The sequence below is a fragment of the Mus musculus genome, chromosome 12, assembly GCF_000001635.26.
Source record: "Mus musculus strain C57BL/6J chromosome 12, GRCm38.p6 C57BL/6J".
NCBI lineage: Eukaryota > Metazoa > Chordata > Mammalia > Rodentia > Muridae > Mus > Mus musculus.
In genome coordinates, this window is record NC_000078.6 from 20,598,245 (window position 1) to 20,617,595 (window position 19,351).

Below are 19,351 nucleotides of genomic sequence, written 5' to 3' on the forward strand. Positions count from 1 at the left end.
ACCAGCCCAGAGATGACAGCACCCACAATTGGCTGGGCCCTCCCCCACCTAATTATGAAATTGCCTTAATTTCTTCATTAAGTAAATGCCTTACAGCTGGATCTTATGGAAGCATTTTCTAAATCTAGATTTCTCCACTCAGATGACTCTAGCTTGTGTTAAGTTGGCATAAAAGTATCCAGGACAGGATCTGTAGGGTCTTTTGCTCTGTTGAGATCAGACTTCAGACAAGTGAGAAGCCTGCTTATATGGGCTATTAGTCCCCTGAGACATGAAGGATGGAGGTTACTCCTGGCTTGTCATCAGTGCTCTTCCTGGTTCACAGTAGTGAGCAGCATCTTCCAGGGATGCTGCTTGTTCCTAAAAGCTTCAGGCTGGATCACTGTGTCATCTTTTTTGGAACAAGGGACAAGGACCACATTGATCAGCTGGCAACCCTGCTGTCAAATCCCTTGGTCTTGGCCTTGCTGGGCTCCCATCTCCAGCTAATTACTCAGAGGGACCCAGAGAGCCTGCCTAACCAGACATTTCTACAGGTCTGGCCCATGCAGGGGCCTTCTTTGCTACACTCAGGGGTTCTACTCAGGGGAGGGTTCAGGGCATGACCCTGGGGAGGCTGGGAGCCCCTAGGAAACTTTGACCAGGACAGGAGCTAGCTGCTTCTGCGTTCACTTCTTGGCACTAGTAAATGGGACTCACCAAAATGCAATGCAGAGTCAGCCAGTGAGATCAGCATTGGCTGTGAAGCCCAAGCTGAGTGGGAGAGGTCAGGAGAGAGAGGAGAGGAGTACTGGAACAAACAGAACCAGAATGTAACCCTTTTTTTAAGCACTAACAGAAAAGGGAAAGTTTGAGGGCAAAGTGCCTGGCTCCCCACTGCTGTCTGGGGGATTATGCCCAACCCTCAGGCTGCTAGAGTTAGTTTTCCAAGCAAATCAAAAAGACTCAGGAAAACAATCTATAAGCTTTTTGCAAAGAAAGCCCCCCACAGGGCATCAGACACTAGGAATTCCACTGCACTGAGAAAATAGTCTGTAGGAACTAGGTCCCCTCTGTGATTTGGGCATTGCTTCCACTTACAGGTAGCTCAGAATCCTACAAGCAAATCCCTCTGCCTCAAACACATACCAGAAGAGCAAAGGAGTGATCCAAGCATGGATATTAGCCACTTTCAGCTCCACTGGGAACGCTTTTGGTCTTAAAAATATCTCTCATTATCTTTGTGTGAGCATGCACTAATGTGGAAATCAGAGGGCACTCTGCAGGACTTGGTTCTCTCTTCTACCATGTTGGTTCTGAGAACTGAACTTAGGTCACCAGGCTCTGTGGCAAGTGTTTTCCCTACTTTTTGGCCATGTTTATTCTCGAGTCATTATTTTGTAGACGGATCCTCAGAGGTTTGCTGGATTGTGGGCTCTGGAATGGGCTCACTGCTCACTTACCTCCAAAAATAACCCCATGCCTGCCTACACTCATAAAGAAATTCCCAACACTCTGGCTTTGAGCTTCTCCACTAACTGCCACATAAACCTTCTGAATTTTGTTTGATGGAAAATCATGGAAATCCTTTTAAGCATACAAGCTACCTGGACTCCTCTCCTGAAAACTAATGTTAAAGGTCTAAATAAGGCCTCCCAGAATCTAGATTTGGAAAATGTGGTCAGGGCAAGTGTACTTATTGGACAAGCATGACTTGAGTTCAAAGCCTAGCACACATGTGGAGAGGAATTTTAATTCAGCAGCATGGCAGCTCTGGCACGGGATCACATCCAAAATATGATAATGGCTTGGACCATGGTCATTGCAACCATAGCCCCAGTAGGTGAGAAAAGATGCTGAGGACTGTACCTATGGCAACCCAGGAGTGGAGAGGCCTATGCTGGCCATGAGAAAAGACACAGCATTCTGAACAGGTGGAGAGGGGAGGTTTTGCTGGAGTATTCTGTGTGTTGGAGTTCATAGCCCATCCTTGGATAATACTTCTGAAATAACGTGGGGCTGCTGTTGATGGAATGAATCCCGAAGTGACTACCCACATGGCAGTTCACAACTGTCTGTAACTCTAGCTCAAGGAGATCGGACATCCTAACACAGACATTCATGCAGGTGAAATACCAGTGCACTAGAATGAAAACAAATATTTTCTTTAAAAAAAAAAAAAACTATTGTGGAAAAATGAAGAAAAAAGATAGACATGAGCTCTCAACTGCTGGTCATGGTGGGGCTTTTTCTCAGCAATAGGAAGTAACTAATATGACTGCTGTCCTTATGAAAGGAGAAATGTGGAATGCTTGCCCAGTTCCAACTAGGCTGTCCTCTCATTCTGTGGTCTAACAATTCCCATGCTCCCTTACCAGACCTTCCCTGAAATTCTTTCTATCTTCATCTACTTATCCAGCTAATCTTATCTTCTAGTATCTGTCTCTATTAACTACAGATCTCCTGTATGACAATCAATCTCTGTGATATCTTCTTCTATGATCTAGACCTGTCATCTATTTCATCTGCATTTTGGTTTTGTTTTAGTTTTAGTTTTTCAAGACAAGCTTTCTCTGAATAGCCCTACCTATCCTAGCACTCAGTATTTAGATCAGGCTGGCTTTGAACTCACAAACATCCTATTGATTCTGGCCCCTGAGTACTGTGGTTAAAGAATCAGGCTATCACGCCCAGCTACTTTATTTATCTATTGTCTTTGTTATCTACCTAGCTCTGTCTTCTCTTTTCTTACCTCTTCATCTGCCGGTCATGTACCTTATTATTCCCTATCATCTATAGATAGTATCGTATCTGTCATCCATCTCTCCTCTATTGTCTTTTACCTATCACCTGAATCATTATTTTCTATCATCTTATCTATCTATCTATCTATCTATCTATCTATCTATAATTTATCTATCAATCTATCTATCTGGTAAACTGTCTTCTATTATTCACCACTATCATCTATAATCTATATTTGTCAACCATTATCTACTTTCCTATTTTGTGGTATTGGGGATGAAACCAGGGTTTCCTGGGTAAATGTATTTATTTATTCATCTATCTCTTTTCATATATGAACTTGGCACAATCTGGAAGAGTGAACCATAATTTTTAAGAAATGCCTCCACAAAACTGACCTGTAGGCAAGACTGTAGGGCATTTTCTTAATTAGTGACTATTAGGGTTAGGCCCTACCCATTTGGGCACCTCTGGGCAGGTGGTCCTGGAATGTATAAGCAGGCCAAGCAACTCATGAGGAACAAGCCAGTAAGTAGCCCTTCTCACTGGCCTCTGCTTCAGTACCTGCCCTGAGTTCCTGCCCCTACTTCCTTTAATAAGGAACAGTGACAGGTGGAAGCAAAAGATGGAATTAACCCTTTCCTTTCCTTCCCAATTTGCTTTTGTTCTCTGGTTTGTTCAGGGTTGTTTTGTTTGTTTTTGGAGACAGAGACCAGTTTCTCCATGTAGGCCCAGCAGCCCCAGAACTCCCTCTGTAAACAAAGCTGACATCAAACTCAGAAATCTGCCTGCCTCTGCCTTCCATGTGCTGGATGAAAGGTGTGTACCATCACTGGCTTTGGTCATGGTGTTTTGTCTCAGCAACAGGAACCCTAACTAAGACACAGGGTTTGTTGCATGCAAAATAGTCTACTGTTTCCACTGAGCTTGAATTTGAATTTTCAGTCATTCCTAAATTTTTTTAGGCTATACCCCAACCCATTTGATTTATGATTTTGATTGTGATATTTGTAGATGAATATACATACACTCATATGTATGTATATGTGTATCTCCAGATATGTATTCTCTAGCTATCTAAATCATATACTTTATATAACCTGTAGGCAAGTTTGTAGGGCATTTTCTTAATTAGTGAGTAATTAATTAGTGATTAATTAATTAGTCAGTGATTAACATGCAGTTGACTGTGCCAGCTATTTTTCAGCAAAGCTTTTAGGAAGTCCCATATTGGTCTTGGAGGAGACACATGATGAGAATTAAGAATCCAATGAAAAGTTAGTGCTTGGTCAGGAGGGACTCTTCCAGAGCTCTGATAGGCTCTTAAAACCCAGCATCCAACAAAAGCTTCTAATTCTTGCATTCTGCTGCCTGTAGCTCATCACAATACCACCTCCATCGCTTGCTTGTTTAGTAGCAGGCAGCAAGGCCAGCGCTGCGAGGAGCCCCCTTTATCTGGAGCCCACTGTGGCTCCTACCTTTACTTCCTTGATGTGTGCTGCCAAAGCACACCCATGTATAATTTGATAATGAACCCTGTCATTTTGTACAAATAACATAAGGTAATTAATTTAACAGGTGGATGTAATCTGACTTTCTATCACTAATAAGTGCTTTACCATCTGTTTTGGCTCTACCCTTAACCCATGAAATTATTTCTCAAGCAGCCAAAGGAATATTAGTGTGTGTGTGTGTGTGTGTGTGTGTGTGTGTGTGTGTGTGTGTGTGTGAGTGTAGTGTGTGGTGTATGCATGTGTGTGAGTTTCTGGAGTACTGTTAACATTGGATTGTTGGATATCCCCTTTCATTGCTCCCCTGCCCTCTTGTCTTGTTAAGCTTAGACAGGGTCTCTTGCTCAACCTGATGCTCACCAATTGGCTACAGTGCTGAGCAGTGTGTCCCTGGGATTCTCCTGCCTCTGTCTATCAATAATGGGATGAAAAGCTGCCACACCCAGTTTGTACCCGAGTGTTAGGGGTCCCCATGCTGGAGCAGTGACCACTTTACCTGCTGAGCCATCTTCCCAGAGTCAAGTCTTCTTTGTTTTTAAAGTGAAAGGACAGTTATGTTAGTTGCAGACATGAAAAACCACACTCTAGAAGGTTCTAGGTCCCTGTGCAGTCAGTGCCTGCCAATGTCTGTAGCACCAGCTTTTGTGAGAGACCATCCCGTGAGAAATCGAGCCCTTCACAATCTCCCTAGGCGAAATGGCCTTTGCTAGGAGCTGGTTATCATCCCCTCCTCCCTATTCCCTTCCTGGCACCTGAGGCTGTAAAAGCTGAATTATAGTCCCTTCTTCCCTATCTCTTCCTGAACTCCCATGCCATCCAAGGCCAGGAGTTACGCCTGAGTCCAGCCTGACACCCAAGGCTGTCAAGGAGGATCTATGTTTCGAAGATAAGATGCAGAGTGCCCGCTGCCTGGTGCCTGACCTCACCCCCCATGTCAGCAGATGCCCGCTTCTTTGTTCTTTGTAAAATTCCCCCTCGATCCCTCCTCTACTCCCCGAGATGTATGCTTTAAAAAGAAGGCACCTCAGCATAATAAACGAGACCTGGACAAATTTGCTTGGTCTCCTGCTTTCTTTCCCTTCCTCTCATCTCCTTCCAGGTTTGTGGTCGCAACCACGAATAACTGAATATGGCAGGCTTTCTTTTCCTTTGCAGTCAGGGCTCTAACCCATGTAAGGCCTTCTTTCTCACAGCTAACAAGTTCCCACCTCAGGGCCTTGGCTTTCTACATTCCTTTGGAGGACTCTCCCCAGCCCCTTAGGCTCAGCTGTTTCTTCTCTTCATCTCAGACTTAGCTCAAAGTTTGCTTCCTCTAGGAAGCCTTTTCTGACTGCCACTGTTGATGTCCTGCCCCTGCCCCAGTTATTATTGCGTCACCTCATTTTGTTTCTCTCAATAGGACTCACAGGAGGACTGTAGATGTAGCTCAGTGATAGAGTCCTTCTCCAGCATGCACAAAACTCTGAGTTGTAACTCCGCCCACCCCTGTCCCCACCCTGACCCCAGAACAAAATAAACTGTGCATAGAGTGTATTCCCACATATGAGAGGTAGAGGCAGGAGGCTCAGGAGTTCAAGGTTATCCTTAGCTATGTATCAATTTAGAGGAAAACCTGGGAGACACATGAGCCTAAACACACACATACACACAACTTCAAAATGACACATTCATATGATAGAGACCCAAACCTCTGATTTTTCTTAGATTAAATCCCAATAGTACAATAGAGTTCGCACGCTTTGAAATTGTACCCTTCTGACAAAATGAGAAAACAAAGTCCTTGTTTTGGTGTATCCCTGTGTAAGCTAGAAAAACATCTCTCAAAGGTTAAGTGCAAACGAGTTAGCTCGAGGTCTCCCTAAGTCTTGGTAGGAGTGAGTTCTGCATTTCTACCAGGCTCCCAGGCAGCTGCTGCTCTCCAGACCACAGTTGGCACACCACAGATTGAGGCAGGAGTTCCTTTATTCATATGGAACTGTGTTCATGGCTGCCATCTTGAGCCTTAGGCTTCCAACATGGAGGAGGAGGAGGCTTGAAAGTTACTGTGTCTGATTGGGGGCAGTGTCGGGAAGTGCAAGGTGGTCCAATCACCACCCTCCCAACCAGTATGTTTATTCCTCTGTAAATATGTTTCCCAGACTACTTGAGCAGCTTGCCTAACCTATCATGGGTGAAGACCCCATTCTGTCTTGGCAGATGGCAGACCAATGGCTTTCTCAGTAAGGATTTCATGTCGCCTCTCATTCTGCCTTCCAAAAGCTAAGTGGTGCCATGCAATTAGTTTTCTAGTAATGGTTATGGACTCCATAGAAAGACCCAGTCTCAAAAAGACAAATGAAATTTATGGAGGTCGTACTCTGTGTCTGCCCCATTTTAGAGCTTCCCAGAAGCTGAGTGCAAGAGGTGAGCATCAAGCAGCAGATTCTGGAGCTGGTGAGCTGGTCAGTGGTTAAGAGTGCCAACTGCTCTTCGAAAGGTCCTGAGTTCAAATACCAGCAACTACACGGTGGCTCACAACCATCTGGAGTGTCTGAAGACAACTACAGTGTACTTACATATAATAAATAAATAAATAAATAAATAAATAAATAAATAAATAAATATTAAGAAGCAGATGCTTTGGTGATAAGTGCAAATCGTTCTATAATGGAAGCTTCTAGAACAGATTGGGGTTGAGATGTATAGTAAGTTCAGTGAAATGAGTGCTCTCACCTTGTCTGACTTAATTTTTGGCCTAAAACCAATCACTTCACATATCAGTGAAATTGGAGACAGGCAGAGAAATGGGTTGTAGGCGTCTCACTGTGCACCAAGATCTATTAGTATTATTCTTATTAATAATAGTTCTTTTTTCTACAGTGCAGTCATTATCCCCCTCCTGGTCTAACCTCCGACAGTTTCTCATCCCTTTCCTCTTCCCAGTCTCCAAGATGATGTCCCTCCCCGCTACCCCCATGCATCAAGACCTTAGTGCTGTGCTCTGCTCTGTTTCTTTTCTGCTGCCTTACAGATTCTCTGTCTAATGCTTCAAGGAAGGAGAGTAGCCAAGACCACCAATTTTGCCCAGACAGGCTGAGAAAGAATTGAAAAGAGCTGGACCCTCAGGCTCAGGTTTAGGGTTGATTCTGAAAGATGACCAAGACACTTCCCAAGCAGTCAAGAAAAAGAAAGTGTTCCAGGCCAAGGATTTGGTGCGAGGCTATGAAGGTGTGTGAAGATGAGGAAGCTCACAACAATGTTCCAGGGTCAGAAGCTAGGTAGCCTGTCCTACAGGAAGCCAATGAGGAGCAGAGCTGCTCTTAGTGGGGAAACACAGAGGGGCACTGTGAGCTACAGGGAAGGGCAGCTTGAAGTCTCAAGGATGTGGCTGACACTCTCTGCTGAGCAGGTCTAGTGTACTGCAGATGCTTTAGTGTGGGGCTCTTGGGTGAGTGCTGCAACTTCTCAACTCTCTACAGGTGAATGAATGGTGTGGTCAAGAAAGTTTCCTCAGACTGGGCATGGTGGCACACGCCTTTAATCCCAGCACTCAGGAGGCAGAGGCAGTGGATTTCTGTGTTCGAGGCCAGCCTGGTCTACAAAGTGAGTTCCAGGACAGCCAGGGTTATACACAAAAACCCTGTCTCAAAAAACAAAAATGAAAGTAAGAAAGAAAGAAAGAAAGAAAGAAAGAAAGAAAGAAAGAAAGAAAGAAAGATAGAAAGAAAGACAGGAAGGAAGGAAGGAAGGAAGGAAGGAGAGAGAGAGAAAGAAAGAAAGAGAGAGAGAAAGAAAGAGAGAGAGAGAAAGAGAGAGAGAGAAAGAAAGAAAGAAAGAAAGAAAGAAAGAAAGAAAGAAAGAAAGAAAGAAAGAAAGAAAGAAAGAAAGAAAGAAAGAAAGTAAGTTAGTTTCTCAGGGGAAGAGAGGTAAAGCCGGGTCACCTCTGAGGAGCCAGTGATGGGTTGGAGTGTGAGTAATGGTGTGGAGTTGTGGTTCTAGATTCTCCCTGGTCTTGCCATTATGGGGGTGTGCTTGATCATCCCTGGGGTGTCCACTGCATACATGCACAATTTCACCAACAGGGGCAAGGAAACAGCTGCTCAAGTTCAGTCCCAAGGGCCTGGAGAACATTGAATAAGGAAGTGTTTTCCTGGTTGATGAGAAAAATCACTCAGCTATGGTCATCTGTTCCTGTTAGAATGTTGCGGCCGCCAGCAGCTCGCAACATGAACGGTTCCACTGAGAAGGCCACTGGAGCTGTAAGAGAGGAATCTAGATGGGGCGAAAGAAGAAACGGAGCTAAGACAAATTCATTCTGATCAAAGCTCAAATTTTATTGTTGCGACACTAGTTATAAAGGAAGGGGGAGGGGACCCGATTCCTGCCGAATAATCTCTGGTCCAGTAGAAAGGTACACGTGTGCGGCTCCGCAGGTTCCAGCAGTGGGCGTGGCAGAACGAATGAGCAGGAAGCTCCACCCCTGAGCAAGCAGGTTTCAGGCTGGGGGAGGGGAGACTACATTAGAAGGCTATGCAGCATATTATATACTATGTGCATGTTATGAAATGCATAATAAAAAATGTTTCCCAGTCATTCATGGCTGAGTCCCACAGAACCTGTGAAAGTTATTCTTAGTGGAAGGCCTCTACAAAGGCAGGCAGGGTTGGGAGGTGCTTAGAGGTCAGAGGGTAGCTGGGAGAAGGATTGGGGAAAGGGCTAGAGTAGAATCAAGAGCTTCACTTTTATTTCATAGACAATAGGAAAACACTGGAGAAATGCCTGCCCCATCTAAAGGAGAGGGAGAGAAACCTATGAATGCATCCACACGCTGAAGAGGGATATTTTGTTTGTTTGTTTGTTTTGTTTTGTTTTCTAGAAATAGGATCTGGCTTCTAATCAGCTCTGCTGCCTGGAATTTGTAGCTTCAAATTCCTTAGCTTCCCACTCAGCCTCACAGGTGCTGGGATCACAGGCATGCACCACCACACCCAGCTATGAAGAGAGTGCTGTGATCTAAGAAAAAAATAAAGTATGCAAGCACTCTTTAAAAGCTTTAGCAAAAGCTATCTGCATATGGAGTGCTAATTAAACTCTTATTTTTTTGTTTTGTTTTGCTTTCCCATGAAAACAAACCCCACCCTTCGCTGGCACTTGTATTATTCTAAGTGCTTAAAAACAACAAATAGCATTTCCTTAATTGCTGAAACACAAATAATATTTTTAACACTAGTTGCGTTTGCTTGCATTTCAGCATATCAGGGCTTTAATCCTATATGTATTTAATTCCAGGAGCATGAATCAGAGTTGGGAGGGCCACTGCTCTGCCTGTTGGCAGGAAAGATAGAATTGTATTCAAAGTGGACTGGTAAATACTGAAAAGCTAGTCTCTGAAAATAGATGTGTGTATATTGCGTCCCACTCGACCGGCAAGAAAGACGCAACAAACCGGAATCTTCTGTGGCAAAGGCTTTATTGCTTACTTCTTCAAGAGCAAGAGAGAAAATGGCAAAACCCTGTCCCTTTTAAGGAGAATTATCCTCCGCCTAGGACGTGTCGCACCCTGATTGGCTGCAGCCCATTGGCCAAGTTGTCGTCAAAGGGAAGGCAGAGCACATGGAGTGGAAAACTACCTTGGCACATGCGCAGATTATTTGTTTACCACTTAGAACAAAGGATGTCAGCGCCATCTTGTAACAGCAAATGTGAGGGCGGCTCCCCACATGTGTGTATATCCATAAATACACTTATTTTATGTTTGCTGACTTACAGACTGGACAGCACACAGCCTGCAAAGGATTCAGAGTTATCTGCTACTCTCTAGTGAAGCCCGTGTAGCTAATTGATTCTCATACATGCTTCCATTGATTTTTGCCAAGTGCTTACATCAATACCCAGTCTGCAGTTTAACCATGCCTGGACAAAATAAGACGTAGAAGAAATGCTTATTATCCAGCTCAGTCAGCAAAGAAGTAGCTGTTGTCATTGACAGATGAGTCTCTTTCTGACATCAATGTCAGTTGGCATTTGTTTATGTTAATGAGCAAGCAAGGCTGGTAAAGATGTCTGGTGTAACTTCATCTGCCCATGACACCTGTGGCCTCCTTGCTATAACAGAGAGGATTGGCAGCGTTTTTCCACAAACATCTTTGCTACTCACAATGCGGTGGCTCAGATGTGCCTGCCTGTGAATATAATCCTCAACAAAGTCACAACACTCCCCTGCCTTGTTTGGCTTAGACAATCAGTTAAGCAAGAAGTCCAGTCATGATCAGCAGCTGCCCATTTCTCTGGTGTAAATTCTCCTATAAAGCAATTTCAAGCTGCCAGACTATGGAACTGGGAAGAGATGCACAGTGGCATACCACCATGTAGTATTTCTACCACATACACAAGTTCCCAAACCCAGCTTTCCTGACTGTGTGCAGAGCTCACCTGACTAGCCCCCACAGACTCCAGTTTAAGGCTCCTTTATCTAGGAATGTCTACTTTATTTCCTCAGGGAGAGTCTACAGACTTTATTAAAATGTCAAAATGAACAGTCTTTGTGTGCTGTTCTGTAAAATAAGCTGAGGATAGATCTGCTTGTCATTCATTTTCTAAGGTCAGTCATAAAGGTGACCCAGAATACACACATTTTCAAATGTTGAGGCCTAAACTGGGCATGGTGGCACTTACTTATAATCCCAGAACTCAGGAATGTAGAGGCAGGCCAGTTTCTGTGAGTTTGAAGCCCGCCTGGTCTACAAGAAAATTTCAGGCTATCCAGGCTACAAAGTAGACCCTGTCTCAAAAAATAAGAACAAACACAAGTGTCTGGGCCCAAGGATGAGCTTCCTAAGGTATTTTCTTTCTTTGCAGAAACAAACACAAAACATGGATATTGGGATCGTGAACACTAGAGCAGAGACTTGTGGTGTAGACATGAGCACATCTAGGGCATACCTCAGTGGAAGAACACCTTTTAACGGGGGGATCATTCAGAGGTTGAGAGCAGGTTCAACGCCCAGCACAGAAGTTTACAATCATCTGTCATTCCAGTTCCAGGGAATGTGATGCCCTCTCTGGTCTCTGAGAGCACTGCATGCATGTGGTGCACAGATATACATGAAAGCAAAACAGCTACATACAATAATGACAAGAACTTTAAAATGTGTGTGTATGTGTGCATGTATATGTGTACACTTGTACATGTGTGTGCATGCCTGTGAGTGTGTTTTAAAGATAGGGGTAGGGTGGAAATAGATGACTTGGCAGTTAAAAGTCCTTTTGCTCCTCCTAGCACTCACATGGTGGCTTATAACTATCTGGCCAGGCAGTGGTGGCACATGCCACCACTGGGACACTTGGGAGGCAGGGGCAGGTGCATTTCTGAGATGGAGGCCAGCCTGGTCTACAGAGTGAGTTCCAGGACAGCCAGGGCTATACAGAGAAACCCTGTCTCGGGAAAAAAAAAAAACCAACTGTCTGTAACCCCAGTTCAAGGGGATCTGACACCCTCTCTGGTCTTTGGGCACACCAGCAAAAAATTGACCCCCAGATCTAAGTTTCCATCTGTGTTATAATTGTGTGCTGCCAAATCCTTCCCTGCCTCTGTCCCCAAAGCACAAACCGTGAGGTGAGTGACCCATATATGTGGCTGTCTCTCACCTTGGGGTGTAAATGGCTTGCTTTCACAACATTATCTGGGGGTAAGTACTATATGAGGTGGAGGTGAAAGTCCCAGTGACATTTCCCTGTTCACATCACGGTTCCTTGTGGGTATTCCTATTTTATTGCATTGTTTACCACAAAGTTCCTTTAAGGCTCAGACCTGTTCATTCCAAGAGTAATCACTTACAAGTTAACTGCAAGCAAACTGGAAATGTCTGTGTTTAACCAGCCAAACCTCCAGAAAATTCCGGAGTTGAGAACATTACCTTTTCCCTTGGCTGGATAGTGAGAAATCTCAGGTTCTTGGGAATTACTAGAGGCAGAACATTCCTCTGGAAAATGGGCTGTTAGCCAATCTTACTGGGCACCAGGCATGGGCTTTTCTATCCTTCTTCCTTTGGTTTCCTTAGCTGAATTGAGTAAAGGATGAAGCTTATGTTGGCTCACAGGATTAGAGGTTTCTGTCCTTTGGTCTTGCTGGTTTGGGGACTGTAGGTGAGGCAAGACATCTTGGTGGAAGAATGCAGGGGAGGGGAGATGCTCACAGCATGACAGAGGGGAATCAGAGAGAGGATAGAAGCCAGACTTCCAGTATTTTCTTCCCTGAAAGGATCTAGTAACACTTGCCCAACAAAGGCCTGTCTGCTAGCTTCCATTACCTCCCAGAAGCACTGTTGAGAGGATGCTAATGATGTCATGAGAGGTCTACAAGTCTTTATCCAGATGTTTTTAGCTCTTCAAAGTCTCAAAAAGAATCCACTTGTCTGAGAGAGGGTCTCACTGTGCAGCCCAGGTTAGCCACAGCCTAAGAGAGATCTGCCTGTTTCTTTCTTCAGAGTCCTGGGATTAAAGGTATGGCCACCACACCTGGCAAAGGTCTAGTTTTTAAAAATAACTCTCAGTGGTAAAACTGATCTGAAGTGCTGGGCATGGTGGCACATGCCTTTAATCCCAGCACTCGAGAGGCAGGGGCAGGCAGATTTCTGAGTTTGAGGTCAGCCTGGTCTACAAAGTGAGTTTCTGGACAGCCAGGGCTACACAGAGAAACCCTGTCTCAAAGAAAAAACAAAAACAAAAACAAAACAAAATAAAACTGATCTGAAATGAACTTGTATGAATTTATGCATAGTTCTTGCTTATCCCAACTTCTGGGATAACAAACCCTTTCTCTCTCTGCTACTGCTCTGATGTGGTTTGTCCCCTAATGGTCCTTGTATTGGAACCTAGGCCTTCGTGTCATGGTGGGGCTCAGGTGGGGACTAGGAGGAGTTAGGGCACTGAGGGTACTATCCTTGGAAGCAATTAAGGGAGTTTTCTTGGGAACCTCCATTACTTCTCATTAAAGCGAGTTCTAAAGTAGGGAGTTGATGTCTGTTTTTCTGGCTTCCAGCCTGTGAACAATCTTACAAGTAAATAATGTCAACATTATGCTACCACCTACGTGAAGCTACATGGAAGGGGCTGCTTGATCTTAGACTGTACACCTCTGTCCTAGTTTGTTTTCTGTGCTGTGATAAAATACTGATTAAAACGAACTCGAGGAAGGAAAGGGTTTAACTGGGCTACAGGTTATAGACCATCATTCAGGAAAGCCAAGGCAGGAACTGGAGGCAGAAGCAGAGACCGTGGAGGAATGGTGCTTACTGGCTTGCCTTCCTTGATCTACTTAGCCTCTTTCTTACACAGGCCAGGCTCACCTGCCTAGGAATTGTGCCACCCACAGTGGACTGGGCCATCTACATCAATTAATAATCATGAAAATGTCATACAGACATGTCTGAATCCCAATGTGATGGAAACAATTCCTTGACTGAGATTCTCCTTCCAGTTATATCTAGGTTTGTGTCCAGTTGACAAAACTAACCAGGGCAGCTTCAAAAACCACTAGCTAACTTCCTCCCCTGTCCCCTCCCCTTGCTGTTCTTATTATCTCCCGGTGTAGAGATGAACCCACAGGCTCTATATAATCCAGATAAGCACTAACAATGCACCATTTGGGCAACATCCTAGCCAACCTCCTCTTCTTCAAAAATTTCAACCTCAGGTATATTATAGCAACAAAAACAGACCAGTACACCCAAGGGAAAAATAATAGGATTATAGTCTTTCATGTGAAAAATATATGCTCAAATATATATGGATTCATAATTTCTCAGACTTTAAAACTAACATAGGTTTACATGGTATGTATTTTGAACCAGCCCCTAGTGAGGTCTACAAAAATACTGTATGATCAAAGGCATTTATATTTTACAGCAAAACATAAATGTTTGCATGGTATGGGATAAGTGAAATTGTATATTGCCTCAATTCAGTTTTAGAACAATTTTATCGTTGAGAATTATTATATCTTTTTTGAGTCAGGGTTTCTCTGTATAGAACCCTGGCTATCCTAGAGCTCACTTTGTAGACTTGGCTGTCCTTAAACTCATAGAGATCCACCAGTCTCTGACTCCTGAGTGCTGGGGTTAAAGGGATGTGACACCATTCCCAACAAGAATTATTTTTAAAAATAGATATTTCAGGTATTTTTTAAAATAAATTTAGTGGTGTCCGTGTCTCTAATGGTAATATCAGCATCTTCTTTTCTCGATGCATTAAAAATATGTAAATGAGGTCTGGGGTAGTAACTCTGTGTCCGAGCACTTGCCTATAGGTTCAAGGCCTTGGATTCAATCCTCAGTACCACATACGAAAGTGTGGGTAGTGTTCTCTTGAATCCTGTTCAACATTTAAACCTTAAATTATGTTCATGTCTGTGTGTGTGTGTCTCTGTTTGTGTGTATATCCCTTTGTGTTTGTCTCTGTGTGTGTTTGTCTCTCTGTGTGTGTGTCTCTGTGTATGTGTGTGTCTGTGTCTATGTGTGTGTCTGTGTGTGTATGTGTGTGTCCTTGTATTTGTATGTGTGTGTATATGTCTATGTGTATGTCCGTGTGTGTGGTGTGTGTGTGTGTGTCTGTGTGTGTGTCTGTGTGTGTGTCTCTGTGTGTGTCTCTGTGTGTGTGTGTTTGTGTGTCTGTGTTTCTATGTGTCTGTGTGTGTGTGTTAGACACATTGATTAGTTTGACTGGTACTATATTATGTCAAGGAAAAACACTACTTTCTTTTAACTTCCCAACTCATCACAGAGACCATGTCTCCAAAAATAAAACCTTGAAAAGTCACAGGGAATATTCTTCAATTTCAGAGAAGAACAAAAGGACTTATAGGTGGGAAGAGAGGCAGAGGGATCAGAAAATTGCCTTGTGAAGGAGAGCCTGTACTATAACACAATACCCTGGAGTTATACATGCTGAGATGGGAGTGTCCCTGAGACACTCAATGGAAGGATGTTCACAATGGTGGAAAGTGGCAGAGAGTTGCAGAGGTTTGGGATTGCAGTTTATTGCCTTGCGCCGGAATAAAAGCTACCCACTGGCACAGCTATACAGCTATTTTTTTTTAAAGATTTATTTATTTATTATATGTAAGTACACTGTAGCTATCTTCAGACACTCCAGAAGAGGGAGTCAGATCTCATTACGGATGGTTGTGAGCCACCATGTGGTTGCTGGGATTTGAACTCTGGACCTTCAGAAGAGCAGTCGGGTGCTCTTAACCACTAAGCCATCTCGCCAGCCCGACAGCTATTTTTGAAGTCTGAACTTATTCACAGGCAGTGCTGGTAAAATACCAGAAGCCATACATAATGTCTGACCTCAGCTGCTACCTCATACAGTATATTTGTACATGGGAGCCTTAAGAAGATGAACTGCTCTACTGTCCTATGGCAGCAGGAGACCACTTTTATTTCCCATGTTGGGCTTATAATGCCCTCACATTCCCTTCTTTTCAGACCCACAAAAGGTTTTTGTAAGGTTTCTCTAGGCTGTATTGTTGGCAGCAGCAGTAACCATGCCTCTTGCCTCGGGGAGTTAGAGGGTGTGATTTTTGACTAGTGTCTTCAGAAACTCTGGGTTTTTAAAATACAGCTGAGAATTTCTGAATGAGATATAGATGAAAATGTCCTAATTCAGATGATTTATTGGCCCAATTGTGTCTGTGATCAGTCAGCTGTGGGTTGGAGTACTCTCTGAGAACCATCTCTACCTCTGGTTCTCTTGGGTATCCCCCACTTCCCACAGCACATCAGTGCATTCTATGATTTTCTCAGGGTGAAGCCTGGCCTAGCACCCTAAAACTATCTTCAGGTAACTGGGAGTGTCCCTAATTGTACAAGCTTAGGGAACAGGATGCTTAATAGTGGTTGGAGTATTCTTCCAAGTCGAAGGTCATGGGTTTGAATTCCCATTCGGCTTGTAACATGGTCAACTCCCTATGCAAAACACGTACCTTTACCCTTTATCCCTGGCTTCTTAAGGCTGTGAGAAGGAGCACAGACAGAACATGGTCCCTATCATTGCATCCCCAACTAACTGTCCCTACATCTTGTCCTGCTAAAGTGCCCTGGAGGATTTCACTGTCCTGTAGGGGGCGAGCTACCCACACTGTCTCACTGGCCCTTTCCTGAGGTTCTGGTGGGGAATTCAGGGGGTTCTGAGGCTAACGGTGGGATTGGGGAGCAAAAGGGTGGGCTCCCTTCCAGCCGGGAAGCCAGTATCCCCGGATCCACTCCACGCCTTCTGGGAAATGTTGCTAGAGGTCATGGCGGGTGCGGGGTGGGAGCCGGGCACCGCAGTCCAGAACAGGGCGCGCCCTCGAACCCAAGCACGTCCGGAAGGCAGAGGTAATGCAGCAGCCCACAGCCACTGACAGGCCCTGATCGCACATAGCCCTCCTTGCTGAGGCCTCCGCTTCCTGGCGGCGCCGTAGCGGCGGGCGACCCGATTGGTGGTCAGGTCTGCGCCCCGCCCCGCTGGGCGGTCCTCCGCGCCCTCCCCAGCCGGGCCCTCCCCTTTCCGCGGGAGGCGTCCCGGACAGTGGCTTGGTGGCGCGCAGTTCCCCTTGACTGTGCGCGCCCCCGTCTGGGCTCCTTTGCAGAGGACTCGGTAGCTGCAGCTCCCGGAGCACAGCGGACAGAGCTGCGGGCTGCGTGCGCCCCTGCTGCCACCGGGCCTGCCGCGGTGGCTCCCGCGCCCCGCGGCGACTTCCGCTCCCGCGCTTCTCTTTGTTCAAGTCCCCGAGCGGCGGCGGGGTCGGAGCCCGCGCCTTGGGCGACTGAGGCGGCCGCAGTCCGCGCCCCGGCGCCCTGGCGATGCCGGACCAGATCTCCGTGTCGGAATTCGTGGCCGAGGCCCTTGAGGACTACAAGGCACCCACTGCCTCTAGCTTCACCATGGGCACGGCCCAGTGCCGGAACACCGCGGCGGCCATCGAGGAGGTGAGCGGTAGCTTAGCCGGCGCCGGGCGGGAGGCTAGGGTCGCGGGGATCGCGCTGCGCCCTGGGCACCCGCTAGGCTTCCGCGCCTGGTGCCCGATACCCAGTGCTCTCCGGCTGCGCCCACACCCGGGAAAAGTTTCTGGTACCCCAAAGCCGGACGCAGCCGGACCAGCAGTGCCCGACACAGAAACCCTTTGTTCCCTGCTCTAGGGAGAGGCTGCTTGGCCACCTTGGGCCTTTTTTGGGAACGCTCCTGTCTGTTCCCATTTCCCTCGCAGGGTTTCAGGTTCTTTGCTCCCATCCTCAGAGAGGTCAACTTCGGCTGTAGAGTCTGTGGTGGCTTCGAGCCGGGGACCCCTGCGAGCTCTGCTTCCCGGAGTGATGGCTCTCCCTGCGTGGACCTCTCCAACTTGTTCCGGACGTAGCCCGGCGGGGGCAGCTGTGGCTTCTGAGCCACCATGTAGAGCAGATCCAGGGACCCCAAGCTGCTTAGGCACGGGTGCCCATCCCATCTTGGGAGGCCTGGCAGTTCCCACTACTTGCAACAGAGCAGAGCTGTAGAGGGATGTGGAGAATGGTCTCTTTGAGGTCCAAAAGGTCTTTGGTGGCCGCTTCTGGGCTACCTGTGTGGTGTCTGTTGACAGTGTGATCAGCTCCTGTGCCCTTAACCTGGAAAGGGCCTGCATAGTCATTGTATTGAGTGGCTAAGCAGAAAGCTCTCCAGATCCTGGGGAAGAGGGACTGCGAGAAGGAAGCAGTTTGGGTTGAAAATTGAAGCAGGCTTGGAAGAGGCTGTGTGAGTCCAGGGACCACGGCTGTCCACAGCTTGGGAAAGCCTCACTTACATCATTTTCTTTACCTCCCCAACAGAATTTAGAGTTTTGTGTTTTCGGCTCTGTAGGCATTGTGCGTCCAGCTGGACTCACAAAAGGTAGCTGGAGAACGAGACACACATGTGTAGTAGTAGTGAACCGATGACTACATTTCCTTTGCTCAGAATTTTAACATCAAGGTACATATTTTAAAATACTTGTGTCAGAGGCTGGTGTTCAGAGAGCTTTTAAATTAAGCTATGTCATTACATCCTTTCCCCTTGCTTGAACAAAGCATTTGCTATTAGGCTTTGCCTGGGCAGGGGGTGGGGTGGGGTGGGGGACTAGACTATTGTTCTTTCGTGTAAAATATTTGTCTTTGTAGACCTACACAGTCAGGACTAGACTCAATGAAAAATACTAGGTTCAGCATCCTGCTCTTGGAAGTGAGCTAGGGTATCCGTTCTTCTCCTTCATCCTCGTCTCCTTTCTTTCCTCTCACCCCTCTTCCCAAAGATCTGCTTGTAAATCTTTTGTAGTGAGTTCAGTGAGAGCAGATTGCTTTAGTCCACTTTTCTCAGCCTGGCCTTTAGGTGCCACTGATGCCTTTAATGAGGCAGGTGGGGGATGAGGGGGATGAGAGCCCCTCCCCCTTGAGGGCCCTTGAAAAGCACTAGGAAGATAGTCACAGTGTTTTGAAAATACATCATTAATGCTTATGAAAATGATTACATCCAAAAAGGTAGGATTCCCTCTGTGGAAAGGACACTTGTGTGTGATGTCCTTAAAAGACAGCCCATATTTATAAAGTTAGGACGCTTCTTTCATTGTATTGAATCAGTTAGGTATCAGTAATACTGGCAGATGTTGGAAAGCCTGGCAAATAGGAGTTGCAATTAAAGTTGGCATGGCCTCTCTCTGATTAATTTTAGTTTATTTTGGATGAACCCAAAGCTGCTTTTGCATGCAGTGCAGGAGATTACCCAAGAGCTCAGTTACTGAGTAGATTAAAGAGAGACTCGATTTGGTCATTCTGTCAAATTGCAGGCTGGCTTCACTCAGCCTCCAAAGCAGAAAATGGATTTGAGTTGGAAACAGTGAAAACCTGAACTCTTTGCAGGCTTATCTCATTTTAAGTGAGGCCAGCATCCACTCTAAGATAATAGTGTGTATGAACTGATTTGAAGGGTGAAAGGACTCAGTGTGGATTACTTAAAATAATGCTTTCTTTCTCCTCCTACATTATTTAATATTTACTTCCAAAACAAAAAGTTGTTCTTTGTCTAGTGTAATAACACACCATGTTTACAATACTTAGACTTTAAGCAAATGTCTTTTTATGGTCAGATGAGAC

General features: G+C 45.5%; 1 protein-coding gene and 1 pseudogene across 6 annotated transcripts in view; both read left to right on the forward strand.

Annotated features, from left to right (window-relative positions):
- The window catches only part of LOC108167368, a 55,731-nt gene continuing 53,096 nt past the window's right edge, over positions 16,717–19,351 (forward strand). For 5 of the 6 annotated variants that reach the window (XM_017315268.1, XM_017315270.1, XM_017315269.1 and 2 more), the window contains exon 1: positions 16,717–17,185. In XM_017315268.1, coding sequence (XP_017170757.1) covers positions 17,060–17,185 — 126 coding nt within the window. In that variant the 5' untranslated portion in view covers positions 16,717–17,059. The remainder of the gene's footprint in view (positions 17,186–19,351) is intronic. The other variant, XR_001780507.1, reaches the window with a different exon arrangement.
- On the forward strand, positions 16,788–17,186 carry Gm16476 (predicted pseudogene 16476; annotated as a pseudogene).